This window comes from Galeopterus variegatus, unplaced genomic scaffold, assembly GCF_000696425.1.
Source record: "Galeopterus variegatus unplaced genomic scaffold, G_variegatus-3.0.2 Scaffold10656, whole genome shotgun sequence".
Classification (NCBI taxonomy): domain Eukaryota; kingdom Metazoa; phylum Chordata; class Mammalia; order Dermoptera; family Cynocephalidae; genus Galeopterus; species Galeopterus variegatus.
In genome coordinates, this window is record NW_007736767.1 from 35,577 (window position 1) to 51,051 (window position 15,475).

General features: G+C 56.2%; 1 protein-coding gene across 1 annotated transcript in view; it reads left to right on the plus strand.

Moving 5' to 3' along the window:
- The window catches only part of PALD1 (phosphatase domain containing, paladin 1), a 36,698-nt gene that overhangs the window by 19,180 nt on the left and 2,043 nt on the right, over window positions 1-15,475 (plus strand). The window contains exon 18 of the mRNA XM_008594364.1: window positions 14,881-15,036. Within this exon, the coding sequence (XP_008592586.1) occupies window positions 14,881-15,036 (156 nt within the window). The remainder of the gene's footprint in view (window positions 1-14,880; window positions 15,037-15,475) is intronic.

Genomic DNA, 15,475 nt, shown 5'->3' on the forward strand with positions numbered 1-15,475 from the left:
CCCCCCCCCCCCCCCCGCCGGGGGCCCCCCCCCCCCCCCGCCGGGGGCCCCCCCCCCCCCCCGCCGGGGGCCCCCCCCCCCCCCCGCCGGGGGCCCCCCCCCCCCCCCGCCGGGGGCCCCCCCCCCCCCCCGCCGGGGGCCCCCCCCCCCCCCCGCCGGGGGCCCCCCCCCCCCCCCGCCGGGGGCCCCCCCCCCCCCCCGCCGGGGGCCCCCCCCCCCCCCCGCCGGGGGCCCCCCCCCCCCCCCGCCGGGGGCCCCCCCCCCCCCCCGCCGGGGGCCCCCCCCCCCCCCCGCCGGGGGCCCCCCCCCCCCCCCGCCGGGGGCCCCCCCCCCCCCCCGCCGGGGGCCCCCCCCCCCCCCCGCCGGGGGCCCCCCCCCCCTTCCAAAAGCCAGGGGGGGGGGGCCCCCGGTCCCCCCCCCCCCCCATTCCAAAGGCCAGGGTGGTGCTGGCCTCTGCAGTGGGAGGACGAGGATCCTGGAGCCCCATCCCAGAGCCCTCTGGAGGGGCTAGAGGCAAGAGGTAGAGTCATTCCCCAGTATGGCCACTAGGTGGCCCCAGTGAGTTGAGTTTGGGTTAAATTCTTAAAAGCGCTGAAAAGCAGGGGCCCTGAGATGCCCTCCAATCCAGGGCTCTCGCTCTGCCTGTACAAGAGGTTGACCTGGGAGCTTTAAAACATACCCGCTTCTGAGCTCCATTCCAGAGAGTCTGATTTAGTTGGTCTGCCGTGGGGCCAGTGCATGGATCTCATTTTCAAAGTTCCCTAGGTGATTCCAATGTACAGGCAAGGTTGAGAACCACATATTCTAAGCAGTGGTCCCCAACTTTAGTGAGCTTTGGAATCCCCTGGTGGACTTGTTACAATGCAGCTTGCTGGGCCCCACTCCAGAGCTTCTGATTCCCCGGGTCTGGCTGTCTAACAAGCTCTCAGATGACACTGGTGGGAGATCTGCTGCCCTCGTGTCCTGCCCTCTCTCTGTTACAACAGCATTACTGAGATGCAATTTACATACCATACAATTCACTTATTTAAAGTGTATACTTCCATGGTTTCAGTACTTTTATAGAGTTGTGCATCCATCACAACAAATTTAGAACTTTTTTATCACCCTGAGACTTAGTCTCATTCTGAGAGCATCAGTTGCTGAGGTCTTTGCCTGTAAAATGGGATAATAATGGCACCTGCTAAACGGGCCATGGTGTGAGGGTCAGTGAGGTGATAGATTGTAACTCTTTCCGTCAGAGCAGGGAAGTGGTGAGCAGAGCCACAGGGGCGCTGGTGTCCAGCCCAGGCAGCCTGCATCTGGCCCCGCCCCACCATGGGCTGTGGTCCAGTGTGCCTGGCACATGGCATGGTGTCCTCAGTCCACCCCCAGGACATTGTCAGCCTCCCACCTCTCAGCTAGGGGCTCGGCAAGAATAAAGTAACTAACTTTTGAACCAGGCCAGGAGTTCGTGGTTTGAGCATTTCATAGCTTATTTTTTTTCAGGCCCCTTGGGCTGGGGGTCTTTGGGACCAGAGCTCCCTGAAAAGCCACCATGGGCAGCAGACCTTAAGATCTAACCAGGGCTTTGTTTCTGTAGCTCTAGTTTGGGTCTTCTCAGGCTGGGGGCTGGACAGGGCTGTCTGGAGCAAAGCCCTGGTGTCCTCCCCAGGCCTGGCCTCTGTCCACTTATGTCTGTGGAGGAAGTCCGTGATCCAGCATTGGCCCTTCTGCTGCTGGTACTGTCTCACTGCAGTGCATGGGGCTGTTTATCCTGACCCACTGCCTGGGCCTGTGGGCGGGAGGGAGACCTGGGCTTGGGCTGGGGCAGTCGGAGGCCCTGTTGTTGAGGCTGTCACTTAATTCACATGCCACCACTTGAAATAAGGGACAGGAAATGTATTTTGCAGTTCTGGTCTTGGGGTTTTTAAGCAGCTGAGATCTCAGAGGTAATCCAGTCTCAGACTCCTGGAAGCGTTAGATAACAAAGAAAGAACCGAACGGGCCCTTAATCTCACCTGTTGGGGTTCTGCATACCAATGAAAAAAAAGGGGAAGGACCTTTCTAGGGTGGCCAGTGTGTAATTTTGTTAAATGTGTCCATTTTTTTTTTTTTCCTTATTTTTTTTTTGTCTTTTTTCGTGACCGGCAACGGATCGCAACCCTCAGTGTTGCGCCTGTACCGGACCGGGACCAGCCACGGGATTGCAACCCTCGGTGTTGCTCCCGCCCCTCGCTCAGCCAGTGAGCGGCCGGTCTGTATGTGGGATCCGAACCCTCGGCGGGAGCGCCACCGCACTTCCCAAGCGGCGCACTATAGCAGTGCGCCACCGGGCCAGCCCAAATGTGTCCATTTTAAAGAAAGGAAGGAAAGAAACAAAATTTTAAAAACCCAGCTATCATCTAATATGGCTTACATTTCATAAAAGAAAGGCTAGTTTAGTACCAGAAAAGTAGAATGGATGTCATCTTGGGATAGTGGACAGTCCTTGAAAATGCTTGTATTCCCAAATTCTTGTGGATCCGTGAAACTGGCCATGAACCTGGACTTGGGAATCACAGTGTTTGGTGACCAGGCCACTGTCTCCGTTAGCCAGAAAGGCAGCATGACTCCATTGAAGTCACCCCACATCTGAGGTCAGGGTGACCTGAGCTGTCCCAGCTGCCTCCAGATTAGAAGGAGCCTCTGGCCAGCTCTGCGTGTGTGTGTATATGGGAGGGGGAAATTTTCTGTTTAACGTCTCTGACATGAAAATTCAGTTTCTCCACATTGTGAAAGCATGTGATTGAGTGGACATTGCAATGGACTTTATTATGGTTGACACAGCCCAGCGCCAGGCCCCCTGGGAGTTGGAGGGAGCTGGGTTCCGCTGGAGTGCCCTCTACCTCTCTGACTGCTGTGTCCCCTCTGCCAGGCCGGCCTGCTGCTCCTCCCTGCAGGGCAGCGTGTGGGAAGTGCATGGGGTTTGCATGCACAGGGCTTGTCTGAGGCTTCACTGTAGGGCCAGAGTGTGATGATTGAGCTAGGTGTGAAACGCCCCTGCAGACTGTCAGATTGTAGTGCCACAGGGCATCTGACCCCTCTGTTTACAGCTGAGGCCATGGGGCTGGAGCAGGAGAGTGGGTTGCCAAGGGTCCTATGCGGGTCGATGGTAGAGTGGGGACAAGAGGCAGAGATCTTTACTCTCAACCCCACGTCCCTCCCGGCGCCACATCACCCTTGACCCGAGGGCCTTATGTTGCCCTGGTGGGCTACGGGGGGCTTGCTTCTCCCACTCCTTCCCTCCAGTGGACTGACTCCTTTGGAAATTGGCAGCCGTGTATCTGGCTGTTTGTCTGAACCCCCGCCCTCGGCTTTCAAACCAGAAGTCCCCAGCTGACCTTGAGTGGAGTCTGCAGCTGTCTGCTCAGAGTGGGCCAGGGTGCTGTGTGCAGGGGGTGCTCGTCAGCCTGGTTGGATCCCAGATCCTCTGGATGGAAACAGACCTGGGCCCAGGACCCGGGCAGGATTTGTCACCCCCATTGGCTCCATTTGCCTGGGAACATTCTGGGTCTGGCCCTCATTCTGCCCATCTGAAGTGTTCTACCCAAGAGTCCACAGCCTTGGGATTCTAAAACTCTCAACAGCATGTGGCTACTTGACTTCCTGCCCCTTACCCCCCAGAGCTCCCAAAGAGTGAATTTTCCTTTCCCGGCCCCCTCCCGGCTTCAGCAGTCAACTTAGATTTTAATAATAAGCAATTAAGAACACAGCTGCTGGAATTTGGTGTTTGTGCTTTTTCCAGCAATAAAGCTATTCCAGGGCCCTCGGTGGGGAAGAGTGGAAGGATTTGGAGGTCACTTCTCTGTTGTGCATGAGAAAGGAGGGTGCACATGTGTGTAAATCTCAATCTGTACGATGAGCTTGCACAGCAAGAATAAGGCCGTCTGTGGCTTGTTTGTTGTTGTAAAGACAATGCCAGAGCATTACCAAAATCTTAGACGGTCCAGGGAAAGCAGAGAATCTCTCAGATCCCGCTACCCCAGCCGTGATTTCATTTTTGCTTTTTCCTTTCTGGTCTTTGTGGACTCACACGCGCCTTCTCTCACAGGTGTGGTCACGGTGGCCTGCAGGATGTCCTGCTCGCTCACCTGGAAGATGTTCATGCATTTAAATGTGTGCTTGGTCAGCATGTGCCTGCTGAGCACCCTTGTGCTAACACCGAGGGGAGACCAGTGCATAGAGCTGTGCTTGGCATGTATTCTAGTAAGGCAGGGAGGGGCAAAGTAATAGTTTCAGCTCATGTGCGGTTTATCATGTTTGCCGAAGGGCCTTTACATCATCGTGTTGAAAGTCCATATGATACGCAGCTGAGTGGCAGTGCCCCAAGTTCACAGGCTGTCCCTGTCTGCATGGGGCCCTGCAGGCTGCTTCCTGCTGTTCTCTGGGAGGGCGGCGATGTCTGCATCATAGTGCATGCTGCCCTTCAGTCGTGCGGATTATTTCTGCAGGCCGATTCGTAGAAGTGGAATTAACAACTGAGTTGAAAGGTTGAAGCTTATTTTTTTAAAAAATAATTTTGGAAAACTTCAGACAGAAAATTTCACAGTAGAGAGAATAATGTCATGAGCCCTTGTGTGCCCACCTCCCAGCTTTGTACTTACCAAACACAGTCAATCTTATTTTATCTAAGGCCCCTTCAACCTCCACACTGGATTATTTTAAAGCAAGTCCCAGTTCTTGTATTATTTCCTCTGTAAATATTTCAGCACATACCTCTGAAGGAGGATCTTTTTTAAAAAGTAATCATGATAAAAAAAAAAAAAAAAAAAAGTAATCATGATGCCATTATCACACCTGAAACAATGAACAGTCATTTCTTTTTTTTTTTTTGTCTTTTTCCGTGTCCGGCAACGGATCGCAACCCTCAGTGTCGCGCCCGTACCGGACCGGGACTGGCAACGGGATCGCAACCCTCGGTGTTGCGCCCACACCTCGCTCAGCCAGTGAGCGGGAACCGGTCTGTATGTGGGATCCGAACCCTCGGCGGGAGCGCCACCGCGCTTCCCAAGCAGCGCACTGTAGCAGTGCGCCACCGGGCCGGCCCGAACAGTCATTTCTTATCATCAGATATCTAGTCAGTGTTTAGATTTTCTCACCAGGCTCATAAAGTCCTTTTGCAGCTGGATCAGGACCCAAACAAGATGCCCCTGTCAGATTTGGTGGCTATGGCCTTCAAGTCTCTCTCAGTCTCAAACAGTTCTCCTTTTTCCCCTGAAATATGTCTGTTGGGTAACCCGCTTGCCTTCCTGGGCTTTCCGGAGCTGATTTTGCTAATTGTATTTGGGATTCCTGCACACTGTCAGAGGCAGAGGCTTGATGAGACTTTGGCTCCATTTTCGGCTGGAGCAGTTGCAGGTGGTGCCGTGTGTTGCCGTTGGCCCTGGAAGCTCCCCGTCTCTCTTGCTGTGACTGGCACCCACCTGTGCTTGTCGTCTGGATTCTTTATTTCGTTTGGGATTTGCAGAATGGTGATCTGTTGATCCCTTATTCCTTCTGCATTAATTAACTGCAGGACTTCCAGAAAGGGAGCCTCCCCCAAGGGGTAGTGGGGATGGAAGGGCAGGTCCCACGCTTGCTTTTCCCTTGGTTTCCCTGTCTTCATAGGATGGATCAGTTTGGGAGATGCTTGTCTAAAAACGAGGGGAAAGATGTTGGGTTCAGGGAGGCCTCACGTTCCTCTGGACTTGGATGGGATTGGAGCCTGTGAGGAAGGTCTGGGTGACTGGGGTGGGGGTGTGCGGGGAGGAGGAAAGAGGGGCTCATGGGGGGATCCTGGAGTCTAGAGACCAGTGCTGAGGGCCGGGGACTGACACCCCCTTAGTCAGCTCAGAACCAACCTGAGAGGTGCCCACGCCAGGCTGACGTGCATTTTCACAAACACAGTCTGCTCAGTCCTCGCTCTGCAACTGTGTATGATGAAGGGTGAGCTTTCCCGCTTCTGCATTTGAGAAAGGAGGTGCCTGGGCTTGCCCAAGAACACACAGCTGGCGGTGGCAGGAGGAAGGCGAGACGCCAGACCCCAAGCCCCAGGTGGGGTTTCTCCACCAGGCCACACTGCCTCTCAAGAAGGAGGGGGCACTGGGTCTCACCTCTCTGCCTCGCTGTGGGGCTATAAGAATTGGAAGTCATGTCCTTGCCCTTGAGCTATTCCCAGCCTGAGTAGGAGAGAGAAGTCCAGAGGACAAGAACACATCCCAGACAGGGGTCCTGGGTACAGCTCGGAGGTGGTGGGACTAAACTTGCGCACACAGTTTCCACGGGACAGACCTTCCCCGGTGCCACAGCCCCTGCCGAGGCCCATTTCCAGCTGCCAGGCCTCGGGAGTGCAGCCCACAGGGATGCGTCCTTCATTCTCCAGAGCATTGGCAAGGTTGGGTCAGGGCCTGGTCACCCCATGTGTGTGAGCGGGTCAGGATGCTCAGGAAATTTTAAGAACTGCCTCAAAAGGAAAAAAGACATGAAGAAAACCTTTTGAACTAAGCCACTGCATGAGCTTAGGACAGATGCGAGAGGCTGGGCCCCAGGCTGAGGAGAATCCAAGATGCTGCCAGCCCACAGTGGTGACACCAATGTTTCCGGCTAGACTTGGAAGGGAAAAATATTTGTGACGGAAACCAAGGTCAGGGCTCCTAGAGGAAGCCCTGCTAGAATCATTAATGCCAGTGGCACTTTTCCTTGGTGTTGGCTGGTGACATTAATTCTTAGCGTTCTGTATTTAAGACAGCCCCCCTGTCTCTGGTCTTCCCTGCAGAAAGAGTTTGAAGAAAAGCTGCGGCGAAGATAGCCACACAGAGAGAAGTAAAATGTCCTTTGGTTTCAAATTGAGATTTATTTTTATAAAGACGGTAATGCTTTAACTTTGAGCAGTGTTTTTCAAGTTTTCTAAGAATTTATCTTTTGCCTCCTCCGGTTCTCAGAGCAGCTGGTGAAGAGATAAGACTGGGTTTTGTTAGACCCATTTTACTGAGGAACAAACTGAGGGCTATGAAGTTTTGTGACTGGCTGGAGGCAGGACCAGAACCTGCTTCCTTCTCCACGGTCTGCATTCTTTTCCTTCCACGGTGGTGGCCACCATCCAGGGGGCAATTTTGTGATGCTGCAAAAAGACAGGGTTGGCAAGGAGGGCACCAGCTGCTGCCGTGTGCACTCCCTGGGCTGCTGCGGGGTGGACCCTGGAGACAGGAGCTGCTGAGAGGTCAAAGAGATCAGCTCAGTTCCCTGAGGACTTAGGTCATTTCTTGAGAAAAATATAAAGTGAGACAGCTCCGGCTCTGAGCACGGGCAAGCTCTCTCAGCCTCTCTAAGACCGTGCCTTGGCCAAAGTCATTCCCCAGAGACCTCATTCTAATAGGTGATGTGTCTTCAGGGCAGGGCCTGTGCAATTAGCACAGCTCTGGAATGCTGTGAGCTGTCACATAAAATACGACCCAAGGAAAGGGCTGCTTCCCCAGGCCCGTTCACACCCAGCCCACAATCGAGCCAGTGGGTTGGCACACGGCTGCCAGAATGGAGTGTGTGTGTGTGTGAGAGAGAGAGAGGGAGTGTACGTGTGTGTGCATGCATGAGTGTGCGGGTGCTCGCACAGGTGTGCTCTTGCATGGGTGTGCGGGACTACAGGACACATGCTCTTAGCAGCCGAGAACTTTCTTGTTTCCCTTCCTTCCCATTGTAGGCTGCACTGGAGCCATTTCCGCCCTCTGGGGCGACTTTCCTGCTTTATTCCACAACAAACGTCCACTGTTCGGAGGGGTTTAAATCTCACCCCCACCTCTCCACCCCCAGGTGTAATCCCCATCCAGGGGGGCTGGCCTCTGGGCTGGCTGCTGTCATCGTGTGGTGGTGGGTGTTACCAGAGGTGCCTGTTTCTGCTATGAGGGTCCAACTCTGAAACGCTGACTCCCAGAACCCTGCCTTGTGCAAGAAAGGGCTCCACAAATGTCTGTGTAGCGAGTGGATGGATGGAAGGTTGAATACATCATCGTACGAATAAACAGGAAAGCCTGGCCACTACCTGCATTATGGCTTTTGGTTCTTTGTCTACAGGGCGCTCTTCGGCAACCAAAAGAGCCCTGGGTTGGTGGGTGGAGACCCCGGATTCTAACCCTGGCTCTGCTGGTAATCCCTGTGCAGCCTTGGGAGAATCACCTTGGCCTGCTGGGTCTCTGTTTTTCCATCTGTCACCTGCAGTTAGTTGTTATCCCTGCTCTGCCTGCCTTGAAGGGTGGAGGTGAGGACCAGCCTGGGTACTGTGTGAGGTGGGAGTGGTATGTGTAGGGTGCACAGGGCAGGGTGGCTGGGACACCAGGCAGTCTCGGTGGGTTATGTACAGAGACAGTGGGCTTCTGGAGGGACTGGGCCATGTCTTGTCAGTACTGAGTCCCAGGGCCTGGCTTGGAGGTGCTTTGGATAATGTTGGATGAATGGTTCACAGAGAGGCCCACGGTGACAGGGTTAGTGCCTCCCCACTTTGAAAGTACTGAGCAAAATATGACCTCTTTGGAAAATTAGTTCCCTAAATGGGCTGAGGGCCACCTTCTCCCTTCCAGGGCTTAGGTACAGAAAGAGCCTTGTGCTGGAGTCCCCACCACCAGGCAGGCCTGAGGACTGAGTTTGTAGGGACTCGGTGGGAATGCACCGAAGCAGCTGGAGCTCACTGCTCGGGCACCAGTGTCTGCCAAGGAGAGGGTGGCTTTGCACTAGAGAGGAAGGGTGGGGTCTGAGCTCTGGGACCCCACCCTTCAGTGAGACCATCTGTGAGGGCTGTCAGCTCAGTTTGAGGCAGAGGTCACCAGGCTGTGTTTCTTCCCATTGAGTGGGTAAGGGAGGGGACAGCAGTGCGGCTCCAGCACTGGGGGTATTGTCTGCTTGGATTGGTGCGGACCCTGTGCTGGCCTCACTCACTCTTCTTGTTTCTCTTGTGGTGCTGTGTTTCCCCCTGAGCCTGAGCTGTGGACAGGTCTTTAACTACATGGCCTCCTTGGTGGGCAGTTCCTAGCAAGAGAGGACAGGAGGCCTGGGTTTCTGCTTGGGCTCTGCCTCCAGCCCTCATGTGACCCTGGCAGGTCTGTTCGCCTCTGTGACCTCAGCCTCCCTTTCTGGAAAGCAAAGGGGTTGATGTAGGCAACCCCAGGCATCCTGTGAGGCTGGGACTGATGGGCATGCAAGGTGCAAGCAGCAGTCATCTACAGATTGACAGACACTTATTATACACCTCCTAAGTGCCAGGCAGTACACTAGGTGCTCGAGGTGCTGCACGGACAAAAGACCAAAGTCCCTGCCCCTCTGGAGGCTGCGCTCCCGTGAGGGAGACATGCAGTGAGAGTCACGGTATGGCAGATGTGCTGCATCTGTGGGAGAAGTGAGGCAGGTGAGCAGATGGGGAGGGGAGGTAGGACAGGTGGCAGTTTTAACCAGGTGGCCAGGCGGGGCTCCATGAGAAAGTGGCATTTGAACACAGACCTGAAGGAGGTGAGGGAGGGAGTCACGCTTACATCTGGGGGACAAGCATTCCAGGCAGAGCATATGGCAGGTGCAAAGGCCCTGAGGTGGGAGCAGCCTGGTGTGTTGCAGCAGCAGAGTGAGGGAGTGGGAAGGGCAGGAGAGGAGGTCAGAGGTTATGGGGGCAGGAGGCAGACCTAATGTAGGGTCTTGGCTGGGATTGCTCGGACTTTGGGTTCTACTCTGAGTACCAGGAGAGCCAGTGTGGGGGTTTGCACAGAGGCACCATCGACGTCACATTTTAACTTTCCTCTAGTGCCGTGTTGAGAATAGGCAGCAGGGGGAGGGGGTAGGGAGGCCAGATGGACTGTCACTGAAACAAGCGTGCCTTGCACCAGGTTGGTGAGAGGTGAGTAGCTCTGGAAGTGTTTTAAAGTGGAGCCCGTGGTGCTTCCTGGTTGATTAGACATGGGGTCAGGAAGGGGGAATGAGGCAGCAGGTTCAGGTTGTGGCCTGGGAAGCTGGAAAGACGGAGCTGCCACTAAGATGGGCAAACTTGTGGGCACAGCAGGTTTGGGGAGAGCTCAGGAGGTTTGTTGGGACATGTTTTGTGAGTTTGGGATGCTCGACCTGTCAGTGTGTGACGCACTTGAGTGGCAGGTGCCTACGTAGGCGGCCCCTGCGTCTGTCCAGAATCTAGATTCTAGATGATACTGGAAAGTGTGAGACAGTACGAGATGAACTACGGCCAGCTGAGCACCTGCTGCATACCGAGCTCCAAAGAAGACCCTCGGGGTGGTGGGGGGAAGAGGGAGGGATAAACCTGGTTGTAGTCTGGTGCCTGCCCCTGGGTTTATCGCTGTTTGGGGAGACAGACGTCTTGGTGAAGCAATTAGAAACCTTCAGGATGGAATGCAATGCAATGTTTAATTGAAAGGTTCAGGCTGAGAGCAGAGGGGACCAAGAAGGGCAGGGCCGTGAGGGCTGGAGTGCCCGCAGCAGGCTTTGGGGACTGGGGGCTTTTCCTGGGCCTAGAGGGACAAGCTGAGGAAGGCCAGGCCAGGTGGAGGGGAAGGGCATTCCAGGCAGGAGGAACAGACTGGGTAAAGGCACAGAGGCAAGAGTGAGGCAGGGAGGGGTTGGGCTAGGGTGGTAGGAAGAACTTGGGTATTGGAGTTCATGTCCCAGCCTGGTACTCTGTGACTTTGGGCAGTTACTTGACCTTGCTGAGCCTCATCTGCAAACACAATGTCCCACTTCCTTCTCGCGATTGCTAGGAGAGTGTATTAGAATCTAATCATGAGAGCAGGCTGTGACGTGCCCAGCTGGGCACGTGGCACGCAGCAGACCCTGGGCACACATTTGCTCCTGTTGTGCAGTCAGCCCGGGGAGGCTCCCCAGCCCTGCCTCAGTGGACTTCTTCCTGGTGGCCCAGCAAAGAGCTGAGCTTCGAGATCCCCGCTGGCAGTACTGGGCCTGCATTCATGACAGGCAGACTGGAGGTTTCAGAGGCCTGAAGGGCCCAGAGCCCTGGCCACCTCTTCTGGCCCCTTTCTATTTAAGGGCTCAGTCCCAATGAATGAGGAAGCTTTGTCTGGCTCCACCACAGCTAATGACAGCCTGGCCTGTCAGGCCACTTAGAACCAGCTCCACTATTTTTATCGACAGGAGGTGGCCGGCCCATCTTCCTCCCCAGGCAGTGCTAACATGGGATGGTTTAAGGAAACCAAGGCCGTGAGAGGAAGGTGGGTCATCGTCTCAAATCACAGACCTGCGACTGGGCAGGATGTGCCCACGGAACCTTCTGCGGGGGTGCCAGGCGTCACCTTTACACAGTGGTCTGAATTTGGAGATAATTCTACCCTTGCCAGTAGGGCTTAGAAAGAATCACTCCACCTCTCCACCCCAGAGAATATTCCTCAGACCTAATCCTTGCCGGTGTCTCTGGGAATAGGCGGGCCTCTGTCCCCATGGGAGTGGAGCCTGGAGAAGATAGCACTGGTGTGGCTGTGTCCGTGGCCAAGCCCAGAGCTGAGGGCTTTCCATGCCACAGGATGTTTCTTCTGAGCTCTTTAATTGAAACGGTTTAAAATGGCTCTTGCTCAGTGGAACTCTGGGTGATTTCCTTTCTTCCTTTCTAAGAAAACATTTTTCAGTAGGCTCCAAGCCTTTGGATGGAGATTGGGGAAGGATAGAAGCAGCCTAAGGGCTGGCGTGGTGAGTGCCCAGATGCAGTGTGGCGTGAGCTATCTTTCCTTGGAGACAGCCAGGGTCGCATTGTACTGGGCATAGTTTGTATTTAGGTAAAATCTTTTGTTTGTTTGTTTACTCCCTGATTTCTAAGCAAAATTGATGTGTTTTTTTGAGCACATGCTTAGTTAATCCTTAGAACAATAGACAGCCTGCCCCCACCTACACCAGTCATTCTCCTACAGCAGCCACGGGGCCATTCCCAACCTCAGACCCAGCAGCAGCCTTCACTGCCTCTGTCTGCAGGGTCAAGTCTTGGCTTCCACACCCCCTCTGGGCCCTGGCCTCCCCCATCACCCTGCCCCTGCTGCCCCAAGCTCCTCCCCTCCGTCTATCTGGGGACACACTGCATTCTTGGACCCCCTTCCTACTTTTCGTGTGCCCCGTGTCTCCCAGGCCCCGTGCTGCCTCTTCTTCCTCCCCCCGCCGCAGGTGTCAGCCCCTCTTGCGCCCTCCCTAGCCGTTGCTTGCCCTTCCTCGACCCTGTGGTACACCTGCTCTGGTTGCTTGGCAGTTACCTTCCCCGACACCCCCAGACCCAGACCGTGAGCCTCCCAGAGGGCGGGGCCTGTGCTCCTGATTCGTCTTCACGTCCCCAGCACGTGGCTCCTGACAAGTGTGGTGCAGATGCTCCTCCCTGTTTGGTGAATGAATGGCTCCCTGCAGCCCTTACAGGTGCCTCCTTGTCCCTTACTTGATGGAGAAATCCTTCCTCCACAGACTTGGGAGCTAAGAGTTTAAACAGCAGAACAGGAATCAGAACCCAGCTCGGGAGACTTGGTGTCTCTCAGGGAGTCAGAGCACTGGCTCTGGTCCCCTCGCCCCTCCTGGGCCTAGTGCACCATCTCCAAGGCCCTCAGAGCTTCTGGATGGGGCTTTGCAACTTACCTTCCACTCACATGACCCTGGGAGCCAAGACAGCAGAGGCTCCCAAGGCAGGAGTCGGGGGTGGGGAGCACAGGCCCTGTGCAGGCCCCTGCCAGCTCTGATTCTTGGGCTGTGGGTTCTGTCATGTTCGGGGTGGGGGGCCCACCCCAGAGCCTCCCTATAGTGGCTGACGAGGAGACGCATGGAGCCAACATTGTATGTCTGCGTGGAAAGGCTTCCTCCAGCTGTGGCCCAGCTGTTGGGAGACCAGCCCTTCCTGGCTCCCAAGGCCTGGGGCTTGCTGTGCCCTCCCATGGGTGTTGCTGGCACCTGAGGGATGACCCTTTTGGGCCCAGGTGGAGGCCTGGGGGTGGGGCAGGAAGGGGATGGGTGCAAGGTGAGATGTGGCCTCCACTCTCCATGGGACGTGCGCGGGGGCTGGGTGAGCAGCTCACCTGTGGTGGGTTAGAGGAACAGAGTCGGGCATGGTGGCAGAGTGCCCTGCAGGAGGAGAGCCTGGCTGCTTATGTCCTGGGCCTTGTCTCCCAGCCTGGCCCCCTGATCCCCCCCACACTGAGGAGAACCTTGAAAGGACCCTCTTTAAGTCCCCTTCCTCCTGAGCATGAATCTCCCACGAGTCTTCTGTTAACAGATAACTCCCACCCCCAAACCTTCAATGGCTCCCCAGTGCTAAAGCCACTGTGCTCAATCCTGGCCATGGAGCTTTTAACATTCCCGATTCCCAGGCCCCACCCCTCTGAGATTCTCATTTGCTTGGTCTGGGGTGCGGCCCAGGCATCTGCATTTCAAAGCTGCTGGTGGTTCTCGTGGACAGTGAGAACTGCTGACCTGGAGGAGGCATGGGCTGGGTGGCACAGGTGGCTTGCATAATTGGGTCCCACCCAGTTCCCCTTCTCATCTCTCAGCAGCGTGCTCCCAGCAGGCCAGCCCCTTCATGGTCTCCACACGCCGGACACCATCCTCACCCTGTGCTGCCCCATCTGGAGCACATTCTCTCTGCCCACGTCCACAGCCTTCATGGCCTGGCTGCACTCCCGTGCGCTCTGGGAAACTTGCTTTCAATTGCTTTGCTGTCCCCCTCTCCCCAGCACATGGCCTGGTGCCATTCCCCACAGAAGGTGCGCAGGGTGCTGCTAAAGACACATGCCCCACAGCGTCCCCGCCATGCACCTGAGCTCTGTCCCTTCCCCGTGCTGCTTCATCTCTGGCTGTGCCTTGGCCCAGTGGCCTCTCTCGCTCATTATCTGTCCCCGGCCTTGGAGAGCGTGAGGGCTGGGGTCATCCCTTCCACATCTGACCCCGAGCCATCTGAGAAACAGGCAAAGAAGTCAGTTAGGGACCAGTTGGGCCCAGAGGCCAAAATGGGGTTCCTCCCCTCCCCAGTCTGAGATGAACCCACCCACCTGGGGAGCCCAGGCAGAGGAGGAGGGAGCAGGTCAGTGCTGCCTCCGGAAGTCAGAGCCCCGAGAGCCCAGCCTTGCCATCAGCTCGCCTCCCCGAGGGGCCAGCGAGAGAGGAGCCAGCATCTTACCATCCTTGTCCTGTGAGGATTGGAGGCTGGGGAAGGACATGTCCCCTCTCGGGGCTGACGGGAGTTAGCCTCTGACCCCGAGCCATCTGAGAAACAGGCAAAGAAGTCAGTTAGGGACCAGTTGGGCCCAGAGGCCAAAACGGGACAGAGGAATCCCCTCCCCAGTCTGAGATGAACCCACCCACCTGGGGAACCCAGGCAGAGGAGGAGGGAGCAGGTCAGTGCTGCCTCCGGAAGTCAGAGCCCCGAGAGCCCAGCCTTGCCGTCAGCTCGCCTCCCCGAGGGGCCAGCGAGAGAGAGGAGCCAGCATCTTACCTCTAGTCCTGTGAGGATTGGAGGCTGGGGAAGGACATGTCCCCTCTCGGGGCTGACGGGAGTTAGCAGTGATGGTCCTCCCTAGTGGTTAGAGCTGGGCATCTGGTCCTGCCACCCGGAAGGGCCTCTCCACACCTTGGGCGTCATGGAGGGTGTCTGCACAGAGCTTTTCTGTGGATAGCTCATCCTCCTCTGGTTGTCCTCAGAACAGGACAGTGGTTACAATTTCACAGTGAGGAGATGGAGGTCCAGGGAGGCTGGGTGACCTGCCACGTCTCTCACTCCCAGGCTCTCACCAGCATGCTCCGCTGGTCTCTCCTGTAACCTTGGCTTTGCCATCTGAATCACCCTGGCCTGCTGCTCAGCTAGGGTGTGCATGTTCGTGTGTCGGGGCAGCAAACGCCCATGCTGACCCGGCCCTGCCTGTCCTCCAGGCAAAGGCAGCCAAAGAGGAGCAGGACGTGCGGAGGCTGCAGCTGCGGAGCCTGCAGTACCTGGAGCGCTACGTCTACCTGATTCTCTTCAACGCTTACCTCCACCTGGAGAAGGCTGGCTCCTGGCAGAGGCCCTTCAACGCCTGGATGCGGGAGGTGAGATGTGGGGGGCTGAGGCTGGGGTCCTGTGGGGTGATGGGCTCACACAGTGGGACTGGGCCATCCCCACCTGGTCCCTGTGTGTTGCCTGCAGGGGGAGTGGGAGGAGTTCTCATCTCCCTTTCTAAGGAAGCTTCCGTCTGGCTGAGATTTTGTGTTATTAGGCTTTGAGTTCCCAGCATAGACTATGCTCTTGGCAGGCAGTTGATCATGGTTTGATGAGTGGATGAATGAAAGAATGAATGGAGCATGCTCCGCTGGTCTCTCCTGTAACCTTGGCTTTGCCATCTGAATCACCCTGGCCTGCTGCTCAGCTAGGGTGTGCATGTTCGTGTGTCAGGGCAGCAAACGCCCATGCTGACCCGGCCCTGCCTTTCCTCCAGGCAAAGGCAGCCAAAGAGGAGCAGGACGTGCGGAGGCTGCAGCTGCGGAGCCT